The 20,506-nt window shown below is 44.8% G+C and overlaps 1 protein-coding gene across 3 annotated transcripts in view; it reads left to right on the forward strand.

Annotated features, from left to right (window-relative positions):
* The window catches only part of LOC137379640 (WAS/WASL-interacting protein family member 3-like), a 106,338-nt gene that overhangs the window by 24,066 nt on the left and 61,766 nt on the right, over positions 1-20,506 (forward strand). Inside the window, exons 1-2 of one of the 3 annotated variants that reach the window (XM_068050757.1) lie at positions 2,630-2,858; positions 8,355-8,428. In XM_068050757.1, the coding sequence (XP_067906858.1) occupies positions 8,363-8,428 (66 nt within the window). In that variant the 5' untranslated portion in view covers positions 2,630-2,858; positions 8,355-8,362. Of the gene's footprint in view, positions 1-2,629; positions 2,859-7,376; positions 7,452-8,354; positions 8,429-20,506 lie in introns of those variants that run through there. The other 2 variants (XM_068050772.1, XM_068050768.1) reach the window with 2 other exon arrangements.

Here is a 20,506-nt window from a genome sequence, read left to right on the forward strand (position 1 = left end):
TCAAATGCCAAGCAGGTACCCACCAAGGTGAAAGTATCTGTGCTGGTGGAAGGTACAGGAGAGTCATGGAACGGTGCATCCTCTGAGTGATCCTCCTCTTCACAGGTGGACGACAGTCTCCCTGTGTCTGTGGACCCCTGCAAACGGCAACCTGCATGAGAGAAGACAAACATGTGTGGGTTAGGCTATGCAGGTCTTCTGATGCCAACCATACATGATATTGGTTTCCAACATTAATGCGCATGCTGCCAGGAGCCAATTCTCACTCTATTATGCAGGGACTCCAGTCTCCTTGGCCAATTTAGCACAGCTGCCGTGGGTGCCCACCAGCTCCAGTGCCTTTTACTTGGCGCAGTTCAGTGGATGCAGATCTGGGAGTCCTCCGCCAGGCTGGGCCGTCTTCCTCCTATTATGGGCCCTCTTGTCCTGCAAGAGGAAGGATGGAGATAGTTAAGAATGGCAGACAGATCAGCATGACAGTTCTGCTAATGTCAGCCCCTCGTCCCCTACTGTGGGATCTGATGTATCTCATGCTGACACAGACTGTCAGGGGAGTTAAGGGGGGTAAGCTATGAAGAAAGATGGCCTGTCGCTGAGATGCAGCCATGCATCTGTCAGGATGAGATGAAACCCCAGCCCCTCAGCTATCGCTTTTGCAGTGCTACCCACCCCATGTTGCGCACCCTCCCGTGCAGTCACATGCAATCCTCAAAAGGCGAGTGCTATGGATACAGGCCGGTCAAGCAAAGTTTTAAGTTGCTGCAAATGACTTTAAGGCAGGAGTGAATGTAGGACTGACAGGCCTTTGAATATAGTGCCAGCATCAGCTCCAGAGTCCATTTGACGCCGTAATTATCAGCTTGCCTCCTGCCCCCGCTGCACGATTGAGGGAGACCCCACACCTCCTCTATGCAAAATGGCCGGTGATGGGTTGGCTGCCCATGTGATGGACGGGAATGGTGCCTTTTTGTGGGACCTGCGGCGGGTTCATTAAATTCAGCCTGGTAAGTTTGAGAGTATGGTCTCCATGTTATCTGACTTTGCTGACTTCATGTTATTGTTTCTGTCTCCATCTCCTCTGGTTCTTTGTTCCTTTTTCTTCTTTTGCGCTTCTTTCTCCATACTACTACTTCTGCATCTTTTTAAAAAAAATTATTTTTGGATGTGAAGTAGTGGTTGACATGATGGGAAAATAAAACACCAATGGCTGAAGGCTGTGAGTTCCAGGGAAAATGTAACTTTCAGCTGCTCCTTTCCCATCCCTTTCCTCAATCATTCATGCCTCATCTAAAAACCCCTCATTTCCATTGTGTCCCCTACCCCTTCCCACTACACATACTTTTTTCTTTATGGCTATGTGCTTCTCTGACAGACAGATAACCCTGTTCCGGGCGCTTGTGTCCTTTGAGTCGATATGGCCAGCTATTGCTGGGGAAGGGTAGGGAGGAGGAAACGGGGTGCTGCCTTTGTCGCTAAAAGATTTATGGTAATGAGGTCAGGTGGGTGAAGTCGCTCAGGACCCGGTTTATTTCTCCATTTTTCTCATGCCATCTGCCATCACTGGTGTGGTTAATTCGAGTCACTGGCTTTCACCACTGTGTTGGGGTTTGGTGCTAAACTAGTCATTGTGTTATGGGGGTCGTTGGATTTTTTTATAATGGGGGGCCTTCAGAAACAGAAAGGTCGGGAACTGCTGGGCTGAATAACTGATTCTGCATTTCAAATTATTTTGTTTTGAAGTACTTTTGAGAATTTCTCACCAAGATCTGACTAGGAGCTATATATATATATATATAATATTCTCGTCTGTAGGTGGAGGTCCATTAGTATTCCCTTTCTCTTTATATGCAGTCTCTTTTATTAATTCAAAGGTTTTTTTGCAAAAGAAAATTTATTATCTATTAGTACAATGAAGTAATTTTAATAAAACAGCTAGAATAGCAGGGTCATTTGAGAACTCGAGTGGGGGGTGGGGTGGGGGTTGATGTGGTGCTTGTCCATGCCCTTTTGCAATTCGCCCCAGGCCAAGGTAAGGGTCCCATGCTCAGGGTTACTAACCATGGGTGATGGCGGAAGAATTAGACTCCTCAAGGGACAATGACTTTCAGGTGGAGAATTCTTTGGGAAGAGGACTTGTGCTTCATTTAAAGCATGCATCAGGATGGCAATAGGAAACCACCTCATGTACTTTTTCTCTAGTCATATTGCTCATTTCTCATGGAGGTTAAAAAATGGGAGGCTCTTATGAGTATTGAAGAGGAAAGTGCAGGACTGTGAGGCATTGGGAAATGAGCAGAGGACCTGTCCTTAGGCAGATCACTACAACAAGAAAACAGCACAGGAGTTGTAGGATTTTATTCCGTTGTAATGCATAATTATAATTAAGTAATTTTGATATGACAAGTAGACCATAATGCTAAAACTAAATATATCAGAGAACTCGGAAATATCTACTTTTCTTGGCTTGGATCCCTCCAGACTGATGTCAGATTGACCCTTAAATGCAAGGCTACTCAAAGGAGCACCTCTTTATATAACTAACAAAGGCAGGATATTGTGGTTGGATAGATTAGAGCACTTCAATGCTAGTGCTGTGGAATTGCTTCAGTGATTGAAGGAGAGAAGTTTAGCTTGAATTCCTCTTCATTTTATATTTACAAATATTTATAATTCTGGCATTTCATACTTCTCGAAAGCAATAACGATTGCTGAAGTCAATCCTTATGCCTATTGGCAAGCTTGCATAAACAAATAACTAAGTCTAAATTAGTGCCACTGGACTATATACAAATAAACAGCACACAGTGATGTACAACTCAGAAAATCAAATTTGGACTCATAACCAGATCAATAGACAGGTGAGTAAATTTTAGGGTCCACTTTTGCTCATTGCACTACGCTGCATTCACGGGTGTTTTTTTGGTGTAGGATTTGTATAAACTTATCAACAAGTGCTAAATGTATACAAACCTTTAAAAGTGGGAGGATCAGTTTATTAAAAAAATTGGGATTCTAGGTTTTATAAGTGGAGTGTTAAGGAAAAAAAAGAAGTAATGTTAAAATTATATAAATCATTGGTGAGGTCACAGTTGGAAAATTGTGCCCAGTTTTGGGTGGATTACTTCAGAAAGGATGCCAAGGTGGTGAAAAAGAGTTATTAAAATGATACCAAGATAGCTTTTAAAAGTGGAAAAAGAGAAATGGGGAATGGGACTAAGTGGATTGCTCTTTCAGAAAGTTAGAAGAGGTGCGAAGGACTGAAAGGTCTCCTTTTGTGCTGTAAAGTTCCAGGATTGCTTGTCTGTACTGTACAATGCTTCCGTTTCTGCTATTTTGGTGCAACAACCTTCAGGAGTTTGTGTGTGATTTTCGCTGTTCCCCCTTTACTTTACAAACTGTGATTTGTATCATACTGATCTTGCTGTCCAGGTTTGACTGGACTTTAATTTGGAACCTTAATGCCATAGTACACTATATTTTGAGTACCATGACTTTTTGTGCTTAGGTAGAAAAAGCACCACCAATGCAAGAAACTTGAAATAAAAATCGAAAACATTGGAAACATGCACACATATACAACCTGAACCATCCTCAGAGCAGCAGATGAGAAAATACTGGAGATGTTTCTCAACTGCTGCTGAAACTCTCATCCATGGATTTGTCATCTCTAGACTTGACTGTTCCAATGCTCTCCTGGCCAGCCTCTCAACTTGCACCTTCTGTAAATTTGAGCTCATCCAAACTCTTATCACCCATAACCTAACTCACACCAAGACCTATTCACCCATCACCCCTCTGCTTGCTGACCTCTATTAGCTCCTGGACTGGCAGCTCCTCACTTATAAAATTCTGACCCTAGTTTTCAAATCCCTCCATAGCTTTGTTCTTCCCTATCTCTAACCTCTTCCAGCCCTACAATCCTCCGAGATCTTTGCACTTTTCCAATTCTGGCCTCTTACGTGTCCCCGTTTTTCATTGCTGCGCCATTGGCAGCTGTGCCTCCAGCTGCCGAGGCTTCAAGCTCTGGAGTTCCCTCTTTAAACTTTTCCACCTCTCTACCTTTCTGTCTTACTTTAAAATTCTCCTTTAAACCTACCTCTTTTACCAAGCTTTTGGTCACCTCCTAATAACCCATTATGTGGCTCAGTGTCAAATTCTGTTTGATAACGCTCCAATGAACTGCCTTGGGACATTTATTACATTAAAGATGCTATATAAGTGAAAATTGTTGTTGTTGAAATATACATTATGTTGATTGGCATCTGAAAGAGAAAGAGATAGGTTAATATCTTGAGTGTGACACTTTGAGCTGAATTTTATTAGCGCACCGCACATCACGGCGGCGCGCTTTGAAGTCGGCGGCCTTCAGAAATGGAAGCACTGCCGCTGAGCCCCCACGATATTTCACGCAGGGGCTCATTTAAATGGAGGGGGCGGAGCAGCCGCCCCTGATGACATAGAAGGGGCAGCCGCTCCGACCCAGCAATATCATCCGAAGCCAGTGCCATTTTTAAAGGGCTTTAAATGCTTAGCAAAAATTTTTGAATTTTTAAAGAGAAACTATTGTTAATTTTTAAAATAATAATCAAAAGCTGGAGGCCCTTTCCCAAAGCCCCCCCCCCACCCCCAACCCCACCACTAATGCTTGTTTTATTGGCCGCACTGAGGCCTCGCCACTGCCGCTAAAATGTGGCGGGCCCTTCTTGGTGTCGGGGGTCCTGGCGGGCCGCTCCTGCAAGTATTTGACAGGCCCCCCACCCCCCGCCACGATCCCTGACGTCGAGGGGTTGGTAAAATTCAGCCCTTTATCAGAACCTTTCTTACGCTTTGTATTTTCTGAGTAATGGAAAAGTTTTGCATGTTGTTAAAAGTCCAAGGGACAAAACATGTCAAACAGGGCATTGCCAAACCTAGTGTTTAGCATTTTGCTATATGATCCACCTTATCGTGTGGCTAGGTGTGGAACAACTCCAAATACTTCAAAAAAAAATTGGAGGTTTACTGCCAGGTCACATGGATTATATGCCAAGAAATATTGTATAACACAGTACTCAGAAATGCAGGAAGTACTCTTGACAGAAAAGGCATAACTATGCAGGAATCTGTGGGATGAAGTTATCTCGTTGTTAGCAGCAAAAAAGGTTGACATGCACACTAAGAAACAAAGTTTGTTTCAGCCTCTTGTGATCATTCATTGTTTGCCACTCGAATAGATTCCTGTGAAAACAGTTATTTTCTTGTTTCAGTCTATCTCCATCATCTGTCACTTTCTTGTAAACAATTTTTGTTCCGATTAGATCAGAATTGAATGCAATTTTGCCACTGAGTGAACATGCATGTCAAATAATATCTAAGCTAAGCCACGTAAGTTGTCTGTATACTAATAGTTACATTATATTTCCTCCTGTGTTTATATACAAATTTGAATATTTTTCAGATCTTATCTGTGAAACTTCAGTATACAACTGCTAAAAGCTGCTTTCCTTTGGAATGTTTAGTGCATCTTCATATACTTGCACTTTAACTGACACTTTTTTATATCTGAGAATTTTATCTTGCTACCCTCTATGTATTTATAAATGACTCGTTCATATTAAAGCTAGTCCCAAGGATATGATTTTTACTGAGGGTAATCATGTTATCCCCATATCTAGTTAATTTTTACTGCTACCCAGCACATTAACTCTCCTAACTGGAAAAGAGTTACTTGTCTAAAGTATGCAGTAGCTGTTAACACGTGGCTCCTATTTTTGAGTAGTGATTGGCATTCTTCTCAGCTCTGGAAGCTGATCCTAGTATTTCAAAGCATTCTAAAGTTCAGTACCAACTGTTATTTTCGATTTAAATTATGTCTTCTCTCTCCTTCCTTTCTTCTCCACCACCACTGCCCCAATACAAGTGTTACATTGCAGGCAAAACTCTCCTCTAACAGCATAAAGTGAGAAGATTACCCTTGTAATGTAAGGCGTTTATTGGACTCTGATTTTCTGTTAACATTTTTTATAATTGCATGACAAAGAGCAGTTTCTCCCTTTTTTTCTTCTGATGCTGAATTTCAAGCCCTGATAGTTTTGCACCTACTGGAACAATTTGAATTGGTTCAGTTTTGATATTTTGCTGTAAATCCTGAGATATTGAACAAAACTCAAATCCATCAGGAGCTGGACAAAAAAAAACCAAAAAAACTGTATTTCTGCTCCTTAATTTATATTAAAATGGACAGCCTACTCAAAATGGATTTCTTGGCCAAAAATGGGCGGTGGCATGAAACTTCATGAAAGGGTCTCTAGAGAGGCAACAATGGTTCTTTTGGCAAGTAATGTAAACTTTCATCACCAACAGATTGTGAAATAAGATAATATAGTAGTAATTAAGCATTGACATAACAAACCACTTAAATCAACTAGAAACAAAAGCATTGGTGGAAAGAATTAAACATTACTGTGAGAAAGCAGCTGTTACTCAGCTGTGCCGACCCCAACTGGCATAGATATAAAACTACATTCAAAACAACAGCTGCATTTCACAACACCCATTTGTCAAGCCTTTCCACTTGTTGTTGCTTCAAAAAATTATTTGCAATATGACTTTTTTGATAGTTTCACGCACCCACATTTATGATCCTTCTGTGTTGTGCTAAACATATCCATAGATCTAATAACTTAAAATGGAAAATGTTGACCAGTTAAACAAAGTATTCATTACTGGTGTCCATTTTCTATGTGTGTGTGTTAAGGTTGCCATCGCTGATTGGAGGCATTCCTGGAGGTTTGATCACATGACATTATGACAATGGCATCTGATGCCTGACCATGTACCATCTGACCATGTGACATTTAATCACATGACTTCTATGACTGCTATTGCATTTAGCTTATAAAGGTTGGGTTGCCTGTCGTTGAATATTTTTGCTTATAGTTTTGTTTTAGCAGCTGCTGTTTTACAAGTTCCAAGAATTAAGAGGCTACCCTTGAGCAAACAATGTGAGGAAACTCAAGTTGGGCAAGGAAACCTAGGAAACAACAACCACCACCCCTCCCCCCTCCCCCTGCCTTGAATGCTGAGTCCTCACAATTGCTGACTCCCCAGCCCCTTTCTGACTGCACTCCAAGCAGTTGCGACACTCTATAGCAGTGGGCGACTTCATCAACTTGGAAGCTTCTCCGACAGCAGTTGGTGAAATCACGAAACACAGAGTGGGGGAAGGGGACTGTGCACTGTGACAGGAAATTTAAATTTCTAATCTTCTGGACTGCTGGAGGCAGCATTGTGGGAGGGTTTGTGTGGTTAATGGGATCTAAGCATCATTTAAACTACCAATCTCAAATGGTCAGTTTAAAGTCAGGAAGCATTTATTAATGCAGGTTACACTGGATTTTACCGTGTGCCTGTGTTTTGGTTTTCTCCTTTTCAGCAACTTTTTGTGTCACGTACTAACTCTTGGCTGACAGGTAGGGCAGGCAAAGCATATGCAGATCTTTGCTGATGTCTATATATAACTATTAAAAGGTATCAAAGAGCAGTTTGGAGATATACCAGCTATGCCTTTTTTTTTTCTCCTCCCCTTCATGGGAGAGCACCATTGGCCTCAAATTCACTCTAATACTTGAATGCTTAACTTATTCATTTGAAATCTCTCTCTTATTTTAGTCTAGCCATTCGCCCATTTATTTAAAACAGGTCACTGTTTCTCCTAAACTTATAAAGAAACATCAGACTAATGCATTAAGGCTTTGTACATGATAGTGTAATTTCAGGACTAATAAGGCTAATTAAGAGTCTGCACTTCCAGTGGGGAGCCTTATTCACCAGCAATACATTTTAATGGTCAGATAGTCATGGACATGTTAGTATAAGGGAAGGAACAGTATTAATGTACAGAGTTCATATTGAAACAATGTTGTATTAAGACTGTTGTTAGTGTTCTGTTAATTCATGCTGTTGTTAATTCATCTTTCTGACATTGTTGGACTCGGTAATATGTTCAAAGTTGCAGCACAATAGAACATGAACATATTGTACTATGAAATGATTAGACAAAGATTCATGCCTGTGATCCCTTGCACCAAGTTCCCACTCCCAACTGCACCACTGTGGGGGGAATGTGAATCATTGCCAGCTGCCACAGGAAGGGCAAGGAAATCAGAGAGAACCTCACTCTGTGGTTACTCTCACACATCTACCAGCTGATTTCAGAGCTACGTTAATAAAAGCCTTGGAGCAGGATCCTCAGGTGGGGATAGTCATTGATGTGCAGAGCAGAAATACGAGAAAACATAAAGTTTAAGACAGAGACTGGATAATCAGACTATATCTTTAATATGTGAAAAGTAGAAATCTCCATTGTTTTTCAGGTAAAGGTATGCCAGTGCCACCACCGCCTCCACCACTTCCTCCTCCTCCACCCGGGGCTCCACCGCTGCCTTCTGTAAGTCAGAAATGGAAATGCTTTAATTAGGTTATGGTAAAAAAAACTTTAAGATGTTAGAATTCTGGCTTATTGTGGGGACATGTCAACAGAGTTCAAAACATTACATTGAAGGAGTGTTGCCTTTAACCAGAGGTCTGCAATAATTTTCTGGTTAAGTACTTCTTCTCATCAATTCAAGACCAATCAATCAGTTAGTAATGGTGCATGCATGTTAGCATTTATTTGTAAAGAATTTTTTTTGGCCCTGATTTTTGAGGTGACCTTTATACTCATTAACATGCTGACCTTGAAAATCTTCCAAGTCCACTTTGCTGCTGTAACAATGCTATTATGGGACTTCTACTTACTAGATAGTTTGCCTTTAGCTCTGTCCAAATTTGTACGCGAATTTTTATAATTCAAGTGGACACCCACTCCATTTGTGCACATTTGGAGCTAGGGCACTCACGTAAGGGATGGATGAACCTGCTTCTGGAACCATGTCACAGCATTGAAACCTGAAGAGGACTAGCCAAAGACTTAAAGAAATAAGTGGATGCTGGTTTTCCTTGCAGCAGTCAATCATTCCAGTATTGGATACGACAGGGAAACTAGCTTTTTAAATTTCTATTGGCCACACTTTCACCAGGATTATGTATGGGCAAATGTATGACATGTGTATATTGGATCAGAGAAATTGAGGCAAGACAGGTAAGAACTTGAACAGCTGACATCACCCTGTTATACCCACCTCTTTCAGTGATGTCTATGTGGAAGGCTGGAAGCAGTGCTTGCCCATTTCTGGTAACAATTTTATTGTTGAGAAAAAGGGATGAAGATGCAGTGTAACTGCTTGAAATTCCACCCCTATCCACCCAATAAGTGCCTCGGAGGCATGCAAAACGTTGAAGATTATTGAGACCTTTAGATATTTGTATTGTGAATAGAACTTTTTTTTTTTGGTTTAGCTCTCAGTAACACATTGAGTATAGTTTGGATGCAGGATAAGGTTCTCGAAAAACAATGCAGTTTAACCTTAACCCCAGTAGAATATGAGTGCAATATTTTTGATTTCCTGCAATAGCTAAATTTGAGTTTTGTGCCTAAAAGAGACTGCCAATTACATACTATGGATCCCATATGTGTGTTTTTCAAGAGTTGGAGACAACTGTAGATGACATTTGAGGTCTGTCTGAAGTACTGACTCTCATTGCAGAGTATAGAGCTCCCCCTGACCAAGTTAGGGAAAGTACTTTGAATAGAAAATACTACCTCTACACGTTCCTTCCCCTTTCTTCAACAAAAACTGATCTGATTGTTTGACAGCACTCTGACACACTGATGTCAAATGTTACTAACCATCTTGTGCATCAGGGTTTACAATAAACTCCTTCACATTTTTGTCACAAATCTGATAGTCAAAGGAGTATTATTTACCTTATTTACAGAGGAAAAAAACACCTTTGTTAAAAAAGGAACATATTTTAGAGGCTATTTGAAGTCAATTTTATGTACTTATATAAGTGTATGTAGGGAAGTTTGATTGAGATTTATGTTTGTATCCAAAGATTTTGTGTAAGTGAAACCTAATGTGTCTTTTGAATTGTTCTACACAAACTACTGCAATTAAAAAGATTCAGCTAAAGTTTGGTCATCAACATGAATGAGGTAAAGCATTGGCTAAGTACTACTTAACTCATAGCTCACCTCCAAGATATAAAGGACTGATATACACCACTAATAACTTTTATTTAACTGCATCTAATACGCTGCAATTATCATCATAGATTCAGCATCAGTAATTACAGTAGTATGGTTTGACAAAGGTGATTAATAGAGTAACAGAATTTAAATCAAAAGCAAAACAATACTGATTTTTAGTAGTGTAATAGTACATCATTAGCTGGGTTCAGCTTAATACAGAATTACAGTATCGTAGACTTAGTGTAGTTTAACTTTCCACAGGTAAAAAAGGCTTTCCAAGATTCCAGTAGTCTATAAGATTAACTCTTGAGGGGTAATTTTACACTTGTGGCTTCTTGGTGGATGAGGCTCAGCCATGAGTGTGAAAACTTGTAAAAATGACCTCTTTATAATCTATATTGCAAGGTACCACTGGTAGGCCTCCAGTGTTACATTTATTTCTGGTGATGTCAGTACGAAGCTTTGTGATTTCTCATCAGGTAGAAGATTAACTGGTGTATCAAAACTATTTGTCTTTGTTCACCTGAGAGGGGAGTCTGTCTTCAACAACTTGCTTGTAGTCATCATTTTTGCCTTTCTTGATCAGTGACCATCTTCTTTCATTAAAATATGTCTAACCCTTTGCTTGTACTTGTTGCTGTACTATAGTTTCTGTGTACTTCACTATTACACTTTCTGATATTCTCAAAAATATTCTTGCAAACCTGTTGTTTTTCAAAGTTCCCCAAAACTTTCAAAACCTTTCAAAATTTAGGTGAATAGTCTTTGACCTTGCATATCTTAAGTAGTTGCAGTTTAATATCACCAGTTGTCTGATCAATCGTAGCAAACAAATAAATAATTTTAAAAAGATAAAAGCCTGGAAAATACTGAATGATGCTATCATACAAAATGCTTAACCGGCTTGCATTAAATGCTTCACTTCACTATTTTAACTGAGGCATTGACTCATTTATTTTCAGTAGCTTAATGCATCCATTAAAGTAGGGGAATTGTTACGACCTCAGTGAAACCATTAACGTTAAAACACGAGATATGAACTCCCCAGACCAACTTAAAGAAATAGACAACAAGATTTCATGTTTTAAGACTTTTACTATAACAACTAAACTAAAACTCAACATTAACTAAACAGTACTTTGTAAGTAGCTAATACAGTAAATTACAGAGAAAGTTATTTCCCTTTAACATATTAAAACACTTGAAAACCCCACACCACATTTATACCTTACACAGTGTCCTCATTGAAATGATATTTTTGCAGTTAAAATCCCAAACCCCTTCCAGTTGCATTGGTTTGGATCTCCCAGTCCTTCTCAAAGTCAATGTCCTCTCTGCTAACTTCTTCCGAGCACTTACGACCTGGACTTCTGTAAATAAGGCAATCTCTGGTGACACGTTGGCCTTTTTATTTGCTCCTCAAACCTCCGCTTTCAAAATGGGTTCAAATCTTAGCAACCTTTCGCTGTATCAGTGTTCTGAGAGCAGCTGTTTTCTCCCTCTGTCTTCTGAGGCTGCTTCTGCTGGTCTCTATGTCTTCCAGTCTTCCTTACAGCCTCCAGACTTCTGAAAGTCTGTTGAATTTATCCAGAATCAAAGGTCAATAGCCATTTGTCTTTTCTAACATGCAGAGTTCACAAGTCTGGCTACAACAGAACCACTCGGACCTTCCGTTGTTTCCAGTTGTTAAAAATTTCAACTCGAGTTTACACCTTCAGAGCCCGGCTCCCTATTTACGATCTGGGAGTCTGGGAGAGCAAAACCCATTGCTGTCAGGTGTTACAACCTTGCACTCTGCTTTCAAAAGGGACTTTGATCTGGGTTCCTTGTTTGCATGGTAACCAAGAGCCCTGGCTTGTTTCTGGGCAGACTTGGTGTGAGGTCACTGCATTAAAGATCACAGTTTTTAAAAATGATCATACTATATAAAGTCCAGCATTGATAACAGGAATGCATTAAACATTCATAGAGTCAAGTCATTCAAAGTATTTTGAAGCCCAAATTTCCATTATGCAAACATACCTTAGAAATTGTAACCATCACTTTAAATTTTAACATAAAATTCCTTGCACCTGAACCTTCAATATGATGGTATAACGTAAATCATTTTGTTCCATAGGTGTCTCTTTGTCCAAATTCTTATTGTCTGGTCCAACAACAAATTATAAGTAAGGTTTTAAATCTTACATGGTATAAAATTAATCATTTTGTTCCAAAGATTTTAATGCACAATGTTGTGGCACAAAAGACCAAGAAAGAAAAATTGATTCTTGTCTTAGTTATATCCTTCTTGATTGTACAGAGTGAGTATTATCTTGCAATGTTCATCGATAACAATTGACAGTATTAATGAAGTAATTCACTGTTTAATTTGAGTATGTCCTGCATTGATCACTGTTACTTACTTCTACATTGCTGAGGGATTGAGCCAACAGCATGATTTACTTACAGTAGATAATGAATAATTCATTTTTACAGTATTTTCAGTTTCAGTGTAAGATGGGTTACGGTAACTGTGGCCTGTCCAACCACCAGCTTACAGCATTGATTCTAACACATTTCTGAATGTACGGCTACATTTTTATACATTTGCAAGCATTAAATTAACTTTATGTTGGTGAAATAGAAACAATAATTGATGCCAAAATGTTAATCTTACAAGGCAGGCTTGAAAATAGCTTTGTAGCTATAAATTATCATGTGATCGCAACTCTCTACTTCTAAGCTTCCACACAGCATATCATGTGACTATTATTTTTAGAAGCTGTTCCTCGCCTTATCCTAGCAATAGGTTTGAATTACATTAGCGCACCCTCCTCTCTCAATCAGAAACTAAAAGTCTTCACTGGTTGTATGTTAGTTGAATATTATTTATTACACTGTGCTGTTACACATTTAGTTGGCTTGATTTATAAAATATTTGGTAATTAAATTGCTTCTCGGCTGACCTCCAAAGCAGCAAAGAACTGGACTGTAAGAACACAACTATGTACTTATATGCGGACAACCCCTACCCACTGTGTGGGTACATCACCTACACACTGTACAAGTACATTCATTGCCCAATGTACAAGCACAACCTAGTTGTGCACAAACATTACGCTTTGTGTTTAATCATTGTCCATACAGCAACCAATGAAAAGCAGCTCCAATAGATAAGACCACATGAAAGAAGATGGTCCAAAAATAATAGTCTTATAACTTTTCTTGTGTCTATGCCTGTGTCATGAGTGGCAAGTATGTCAGTTTCCTTCTTCCATAGATTAAGGCCTATAAATTTAGCTGAGCAGCACCCATGTTTAGGAAACTAACAGACCTACCATGTCTCCAGAATGGCCAGCAGGAGACGAGCACATTTCCAGCTGGATGTGCACCACCCGCCATATTGGCGGAGGAAGTTGCATTGCGGCAGGAACATAAGCCGTCAACATTCAAAGTAAGGAATAATGTAGGAATAAATTAGGATCCTGCGCTTCTTGCAGGAGGCATATTCAATTTTTGATTACCTCAGCACTTTACTTGCCAAATACTGATATCGCAACCAACAGGAAGGCCCTCTCACCAGCGCTATTTAAAGGATTAGTCAGTACTTACAAGTTAGCTGCTAGTTTATTATTTCTGGCTTGACTTCTGGACATTTTTTGTTCTATCACTCTGATAAGTTCCCTTGGTCTGCACAGAGACCTTGCTGGTCCTGCACTATTGTTGCTCTTTGACTTACAAATAATCTGGCTGCAAGCATGGGTGATCTCATAGGATTGGTTTTGGGGCTGGAGGACAAAGGGGAACAGCAAGGAAGACACCACATATCAGGAGAAAATGCCAGAAGAAGAGGGAGGAGGAGGGCACTGAGCAGGTGGCCCTATCCAGAGAAGCTTTTCAGAGAGCAATTCTCCGGCATCAACTTTACCAAATAACAATGTATGAGGCTCCACCAAGGAGAATGTCACCGAGCTATGTCATCTACAGACACAAATGGTGTCTTAAACCAGGGCATAGACTGCACTGCCTGTGGCTGTCAAGGTTACCATTGCCCTCAACTTTTATGCTACAACAGGTGACATCAGCCAACATCTCACAGTCACAGTACACTGATGTACTGGGGAAGTCAACATTGCAAAACAAGACAAAAGAGCACCTGGTTTTGCCTGCAAAAGAGGCTTCCCCAGGGTGGTGGGAGCCATTGACTGCTCACGCATTACCTTGCATACTCCTATCATCTTTTTCAATCTAAAAGGATTCTACTTCCTCAGCGTACAGCTGGTTTGCAATCATATGTGGCGCATCATGCAGATCCCAGCGGCAGATCTTTCTGTGCCAGTCCTCTGTGCTGCCTTTATTCCAACCAGATCACCAAGTTACAGCTGGCTATTAGTGACAAGGGATATCCCCTCTGTAAATGGCTAACTACTCCAGTTATGAACCTGCACACATCCGCAACAATGACAGCCACGCTGCACCATTAGCAAGCCATCACGACGCTCAAGCAACACCTGCTGCCTGGAACATTTTGGAGCAGCTTTGCAGTATACCCAAGTGGGTATCCAGGTGTCATTGTTTGCTGCATGCCTTGCCCAACAATTTCACCGTCATGAGGGATCAGCCCTTACCATAATCTAGGCAACAACAAATACAGGAGGAGGAGTTGGAAGAGGCCAGGCCTCACCAGAGCCTCTGCCTGAGCTCTCAGAGGCAAGCTCAGTTGAGGAATGCTTCATCTAAATTGGCACTCCAATGTCGCACTCACCAACAGTCCCACAGTCCTTACCACTCTCCTCAGCACTGGCAGAGTGTCTGGTGAGGGAGCAGGTATGCTGTTATCCTGAGGAAAGCCATTCTCCTGGGACAGTGCCTTAGCACTCAGAGAGCTCTGTTGGAGAACAGAGTGCAAGAATGATCATAAGAAATAGGAGCAGGAGTGGACCAGATGCCCCTCCAGCCTGTTCCACCATTCAATACGATCATAGTTGAACTGCCTCAACTCCACTTTCTCACCTGCTCCCCACATCCCTTGGTTCCCTGAGAAATCAAAATCTATCTATCTCAGCCTTAATATATATTCAACGATGGAGCATCCACTCGGGCAGAGAATTCCAAAGATTCACAACTCTCTGAATGAAGAAATTTCTCCTCATCTCAGTCCTAAAGGATCAACCCCTTATCCTGAGACTGTGCCCCCATGTTCTAAATTCCCCAGCCAGGGAAAACAATCTCTCAATGTCTACTCTATCTAGCCCCGTCAGAATCTTGTATGTTTCAATGAGATCATCCCTCATTCTTCTAAACTTCAGAGAGTATAGGTCCAATTTACTCAGCCTTTCATCATAGGACAATCCCCTCATCCCAGGGATCAATTTAGTGAACCTGGTGTACAGGTGCAGGCATACACTGCCCTCCAATACCATTCACCACCATTCTGGTGTTCACTGCACTCTGTGGGGATAGGTCAGGCCTTTTCCCAGTAAAAGGGAACTAGTTGCCCCTGTGTCCCTGAGAATCACTATGGGCTTGCTTGCCCCATTCAAGGAATATGGGGTTACTTTTCCTTCAGATACAAAACCCTGATAACCTTCAGGAATCCTATTACCTTTTCCTGCACTGGCCGCAGTAAGCTTCCTGGTTTACACTCTTACTGCAGTTAAAGCCACAGCTTGTTCTGTCTTTTGCATCAGGCCCTCGTCTTCACTGAGCAAGTGTGCCCTGGATTAATCCTACCGATTTCCCATTTAGTTTCCAGCAGTCAGCTTTTAAATGCCCTGCCTTATTACAATGGAAGCACACAGGTCTCCGGGTCTCACTCTTGCTCATAGCACCTTCTTTTTGGCTGGAGGAGGGCCCCCTATGTCTCCTGCTTTCCTTTCTCTTCCAGGACTGTCTGGGTGGATATCAACTTCCCACCCTTTGTCCTTTTCGGATTTGTGGGGCTGATGAGGAAAGTTTCTCCCCTGGGAAACCGACATAAATTAGAGCAAACTCATCAGCCTGAAGAGCCACTTGCCGGGCTCCCTGAACCTGCTGCTCCTCTACATGGGTCTTTATTGAGAATGGGAGAGAGTTTTTAAATTCCTCTAACAGGATTACTTCTCTGAGGGTCTCATAGCTGAGTTGTATTTTTAAAGCCCTCAGCCACTGGTCAAAAGCCAGCTGCTTGCTTCCTTCAAACTCCAGATACGTTTGTTTGGCTTCCTTTTTGAGGGTTCTAAACTTTTGGCGATAGGCTTTGGGTGCTAATTCATATGCCCCAAGGATAGCATTTTTGGTCAGTTCATAATTTGAGGAACTCTCATCTGGCAAAAAGGAATAAACCTCATGGACTTTTCCGGTTAGTTTGCTCTGCATTAAAAGAGATCAGGTCTCAGCTGGCCATTTTAGTTGCCTTGCCAGTTGCTCAAAAGATACAAAAAATTCTTCCACATCTTTCTCATTGAATTTTGGAATTAATTGAGCAAGTTTTAGCAATCTTATACCCATCCCGGAATTATGTTCCTCCATATTGCTATGCTTTCACTAGTGTTACTCTGTCACCCCCTAGCTAACTTAAGCTGCTTCAACTCTCTCTCTTCGGATTTTTTCCGAAATGTTCTTTCACTCTCTCTCTCCTGCCTTTCATTCTCTTCACATTCCTTTTGGAAGGCTCTCTCTTTCTCCCTCTCTTCTAATTCAAGTTTTCTTTGTTCCAATTGTACCTTTGTTAGCAGTACCCTGTTGGATTCTGTTTCTAACACTGCTTTTGCTGCTTCAGATTCAAGGGAAAAATGGTTGGCCACTAGCCTTAGGATTTCAAACTTCCTAGCCTTGCCACGTACAGTGATCCCACACTGCTCAGCCATTTTGCTCAATTCCTCCATAGACAGTGCTTTTAACTTACTTCACCCTGGCTTGGAGAGCTACTCACTTCAGTTGTAAACATGTTAGTATTCAATCACACACAACCACAAGAAAACCTGTATTGATCTTTGCTCTTTTTGAGTGGGAACAATTTGACTTCCCACTTCCAATTTCACTTGTTTGTCTGTGGGTATAATTCCGGATGCTAGCACCCAAATTTCCGTTACGACCAGTTGAGAAAGGTGTCTAGGGGTCTGTTACTATCGTCACCTGGTTTTATTGTAACAGGGTTTTAATTTTAAGACCGCATTTGTTGACAACGCGAACGGTAGGTGGCGCTGTTTTGGCACATGCGCAATTACAGCATGTGCCACGAAAACGTCACAGATTGCGACTGTAGCAGCTGCCAGGACTAAAGATAGGTTGCCTCTGTGTGATTCTTTGAGCAGCGCCAACACGTGGCAGTATACAATGGCCGGAGTGAGAGAGCAGCGCGGGGGCCGGAGAGAGCAGCGTTGAGGGTGTCGGGGGGGGGGGGGAAAGAGAGGAGGGGGGGGGGGAAAAGAGGAGGGAGGAGGGGGGGGAAAAGAGGAGGGAGGGGGGGGGGGAAGAGAGGAGGGAGGGGGGGGGGGAAGAGAGGAGGGAGGGGGGGAAGAGAGGAGGGAGGAGGGGGGGGAAGAGAGGAGGGAGGAGGGGGGGAAAGAGAGGAGGGAGGAGGAGGGGGGAAAGAGAGGAGGGAGGAGGAGGGGGGAAAGAGAGGAGGGAGGAGGAGGGGGGAAAGAGAGGAGGGAGGAGGGGGGGAAAGAGAGGAGGGAGGGGGGGGAAGAGAGGAGGGAGGAGGGGGGGAAGAGAGGAGGGAGGGGGGGGGAAGAGAGGAGGGAGGAGGGAGGGGGGGGAAGAGAGGAGGGAGGAGGGGGGGGAAGAGAGGAGGGAGGGGGGGAAGAGAGGAGGGAGGGGGGGGGAAGAGAGGAGGGAAGAGAGGAGGGAGGAGGGGGGGGAAAGAGAGGAGGGAGGAGGAGGGGGAAAGAGAGGAGGGAGGAGGGGGGGGAAAGAGAGGAGGGAGGAGGGGGGGGAAAGAGAGGAGGGAGGAGGGGGGGGGAAAGAGAGGAGGGAGGAGGGGGGGGGAAAGAGAGGAGGGAGGAGGGGGGGGAAAGAGAGGAGGGAGGAGGGGGGGGGAAAGAGAGGAGGGAGGAGGGGGGGGGAAAGAGAGGAGGGAGGAGGGGGGGGGAAAGAGAGGAGGGAGGAGGGGGGGGGAAAGAGAGGAGGGAGGAGGGGGGGAAAGAGAGGAGGGAGGGAGGGGGGGAAAGAGAGGAGGGAGGAGGGGGGAAAGAGAGGAGGGAGGAGGAGGGGGGAAAGAGAGGAGGGGGGAAAGAGAGGAGGGAGGAGGCGGGGAAAGAGAGGAGGGAGGAGGCGGGGGAAAGAGAGGAGGGAGGAGGCGGGGGAAAGAGAGGAGGGGGGGGGGAAAGAGAGGAGGGAGGGGGGGGGAAAGAGAGGAGGGAGGGGGGGGGAAAGAGAGGAGGGAGGGAAAGAGAGGAGGGAGGAGGGGGGGAAAGAGAGGAGGGAGGAGGGGGGGGAAAGAGAGGAGGGAGGAGGGGGGGAAAGAGAGGAGGGAGGAGGGGGGGAAAGAGAGGAGGGAGGAGGGGGGGAAAGAGAGGAGGGAGGAGGAGGGGGGAAAGAGAGGAGGGAGGAGGAGGGGGGAAAGAGAGGAGGGGGGGAAAGAGAGGAGGGAGGAGGCGGGGGAAAGAGAGGAGGGAGGAGGCGGGGGAAAGAGAGGAGGGAGGAGGCGGGGGAAAGAGAGGAGGGAGGAGGCGGGGGAAAGAGAGGAGGGAGGAGGCGGGGAAAGAGAGGAGGGGGGGGGAAAGAGAGGAGGGAGGGGGGGGGAAAGAGAGGAGGGAGGGGGGGGAAAGAGAGGAGGGAGGAAAGAGAGGAGGGAGGAGGGGGGCAAAGAGAGGAGGGAGGAGGGGGGGAAGAGAGGAGGGATGAGGAGGGGAAAGAGAGGAGGGAGGAGGGGAAAGGGAGGAGGGGAAAGAGAGGAGGGAGGAGGGGAAAGAGAGGAGGGAGGAGGGGAAAGAGAGGAGGGAGGGGGGAAAGAGAGGAGTGGGGTAAAGAGAGGAGTGGGGTAAAGAGAGGAGTGGGGTAAAGAGAGGAGGGAGGAAAGAGAGGAGGGAGGAGGGGAAAGAGAGGAGGGAGGAGGGGAAAGAGAGGAGGGAGGAGGGGATAGAGAGGAGGGAGGAGGGGATAGAGAGGAGGGAGGAGGGGATAGAGAGGAGGGAGGGGGGGAAAGAGAGGAGGGAGGGGGGGAAAGAGAGGAGGGAGGGGGTGAAAAGAGAGGAGGGGGGAAAGAGAGGAGGGAGGGGGGGAAAGAGAGGAGGGGGGGAAGAGAGGAGGGAGGGGGGGAAGAGGAAGGGGGGTGAAGAGGAGGGGGGGAAAGAGAGGAAGGAGGGGGGGGAAAGAGAAGAAGGAGGGGGGGAAAGAGAGGAGGGAGGGGGGGAAAGAGAGGAGGGAGGGGGGAAAGAGAGGAGGGAGGGGGGGAAAGAGAGGAGGGAGGGGGGGAAAGAGAGGAGGGAGGGGGGGAAAGAGAGGAGGGAGGGGGGAAAGAGAGGAGGGAGGGGGGGAAAGAGAGGAGGAGGAGGGGAAAGAGAGGAGGGAGGAGGGGAAAGAGAGGAGGGAGGAGGGGAAAGAGAGGAGGGAGGGGGTGAAAGAGAGGAGGGGGAAGAGAGGAGGGGGGGAAGAGAGGAGGGGGGAAGAGAGGAGGGGGGGAAGAGAGGAGGGGGGAGAAAGAGAGGAGGGAGGGGGAGAAAAGAGAGGAGGGAGGGGGGGAAGAGAGGAGGGAGGGGGGGAAGAGAGGAGGGGGGGGGAAAGAGAGGAGGAGGGGGGAGAGAGAGAGGGAGGGGGAGAAAAGAGGAGGGAGGGGGGAGAAAAGAGAGGAGGGAGGGGGAGAAAAGAGAGGAGGGAGGGGGGGAGAAAGAGAGGAGGGAGGGGGGAGAAAGAGAGGAGGGAGGGGGGAGAAAAGAGAGGAGGGAGGGGGGAGAAAGAGAGGAGGGGGGGGAAAGAGAGGAGGGAGGGGGGAAAGAGATGAGAGAGGGGGAAAAGAGAGGAGGGAGGGGGGAAAGAGAGGAGGGAGGGGGGGAAGAGAGGAGGGGGGAAGAGAGGAGGGAAGGGGGGGGAAAGAGAGGAGGGAGGGGGGAAAGAGAGGAGGGGGGCAAAGAAGGAGGGAGGGGGTAAGAGAGGAGGGAGGGGGGAGAAAGAGAGGAGGAGGGGGGAAAGAGAAGGAGGGAGGGGGGAAAGAGAAGAGGGAGGGGGGGAAAGAGAAGAGGGAGGGGGGAAAGAGAAGAGGGAGGTGGGGGAAAGAGAGGAGGGAGGGGTGGAAAGAGAGGAGGGAGGGGTGGAAAGAGAGGAGGGAGGGGTGGAAAGAGAGGAGGGAGGGGTGGAAAAGAGAGGAGGGAGGGGGGAAAGAGAGGAGGGAGGGGGGAAAGAGAGGAGGGGGGAAAGAGAGGAGGGGGGGAAAGAGAAGATGGAGGTGGGGGGAAAGAGAGAGGAGGGGGGAAAGAGAGGAGGGAGGGG

This window comes from Heterodontus francisci, chromosome 2, assembly GCF_036365525.1.
Source record: "Heterodontus francisci isolate sHetFra1 chromosome 2, sHetFra1.hap1, whole genome shotgun sequence".
Classification (NCBI taxonomy): Eukaryota; Metazoa; Chordata; class Chondrichthyes; order Heterodontiformes; family Heterodontidae; genus Heterodontus; species Heterodontus francisci.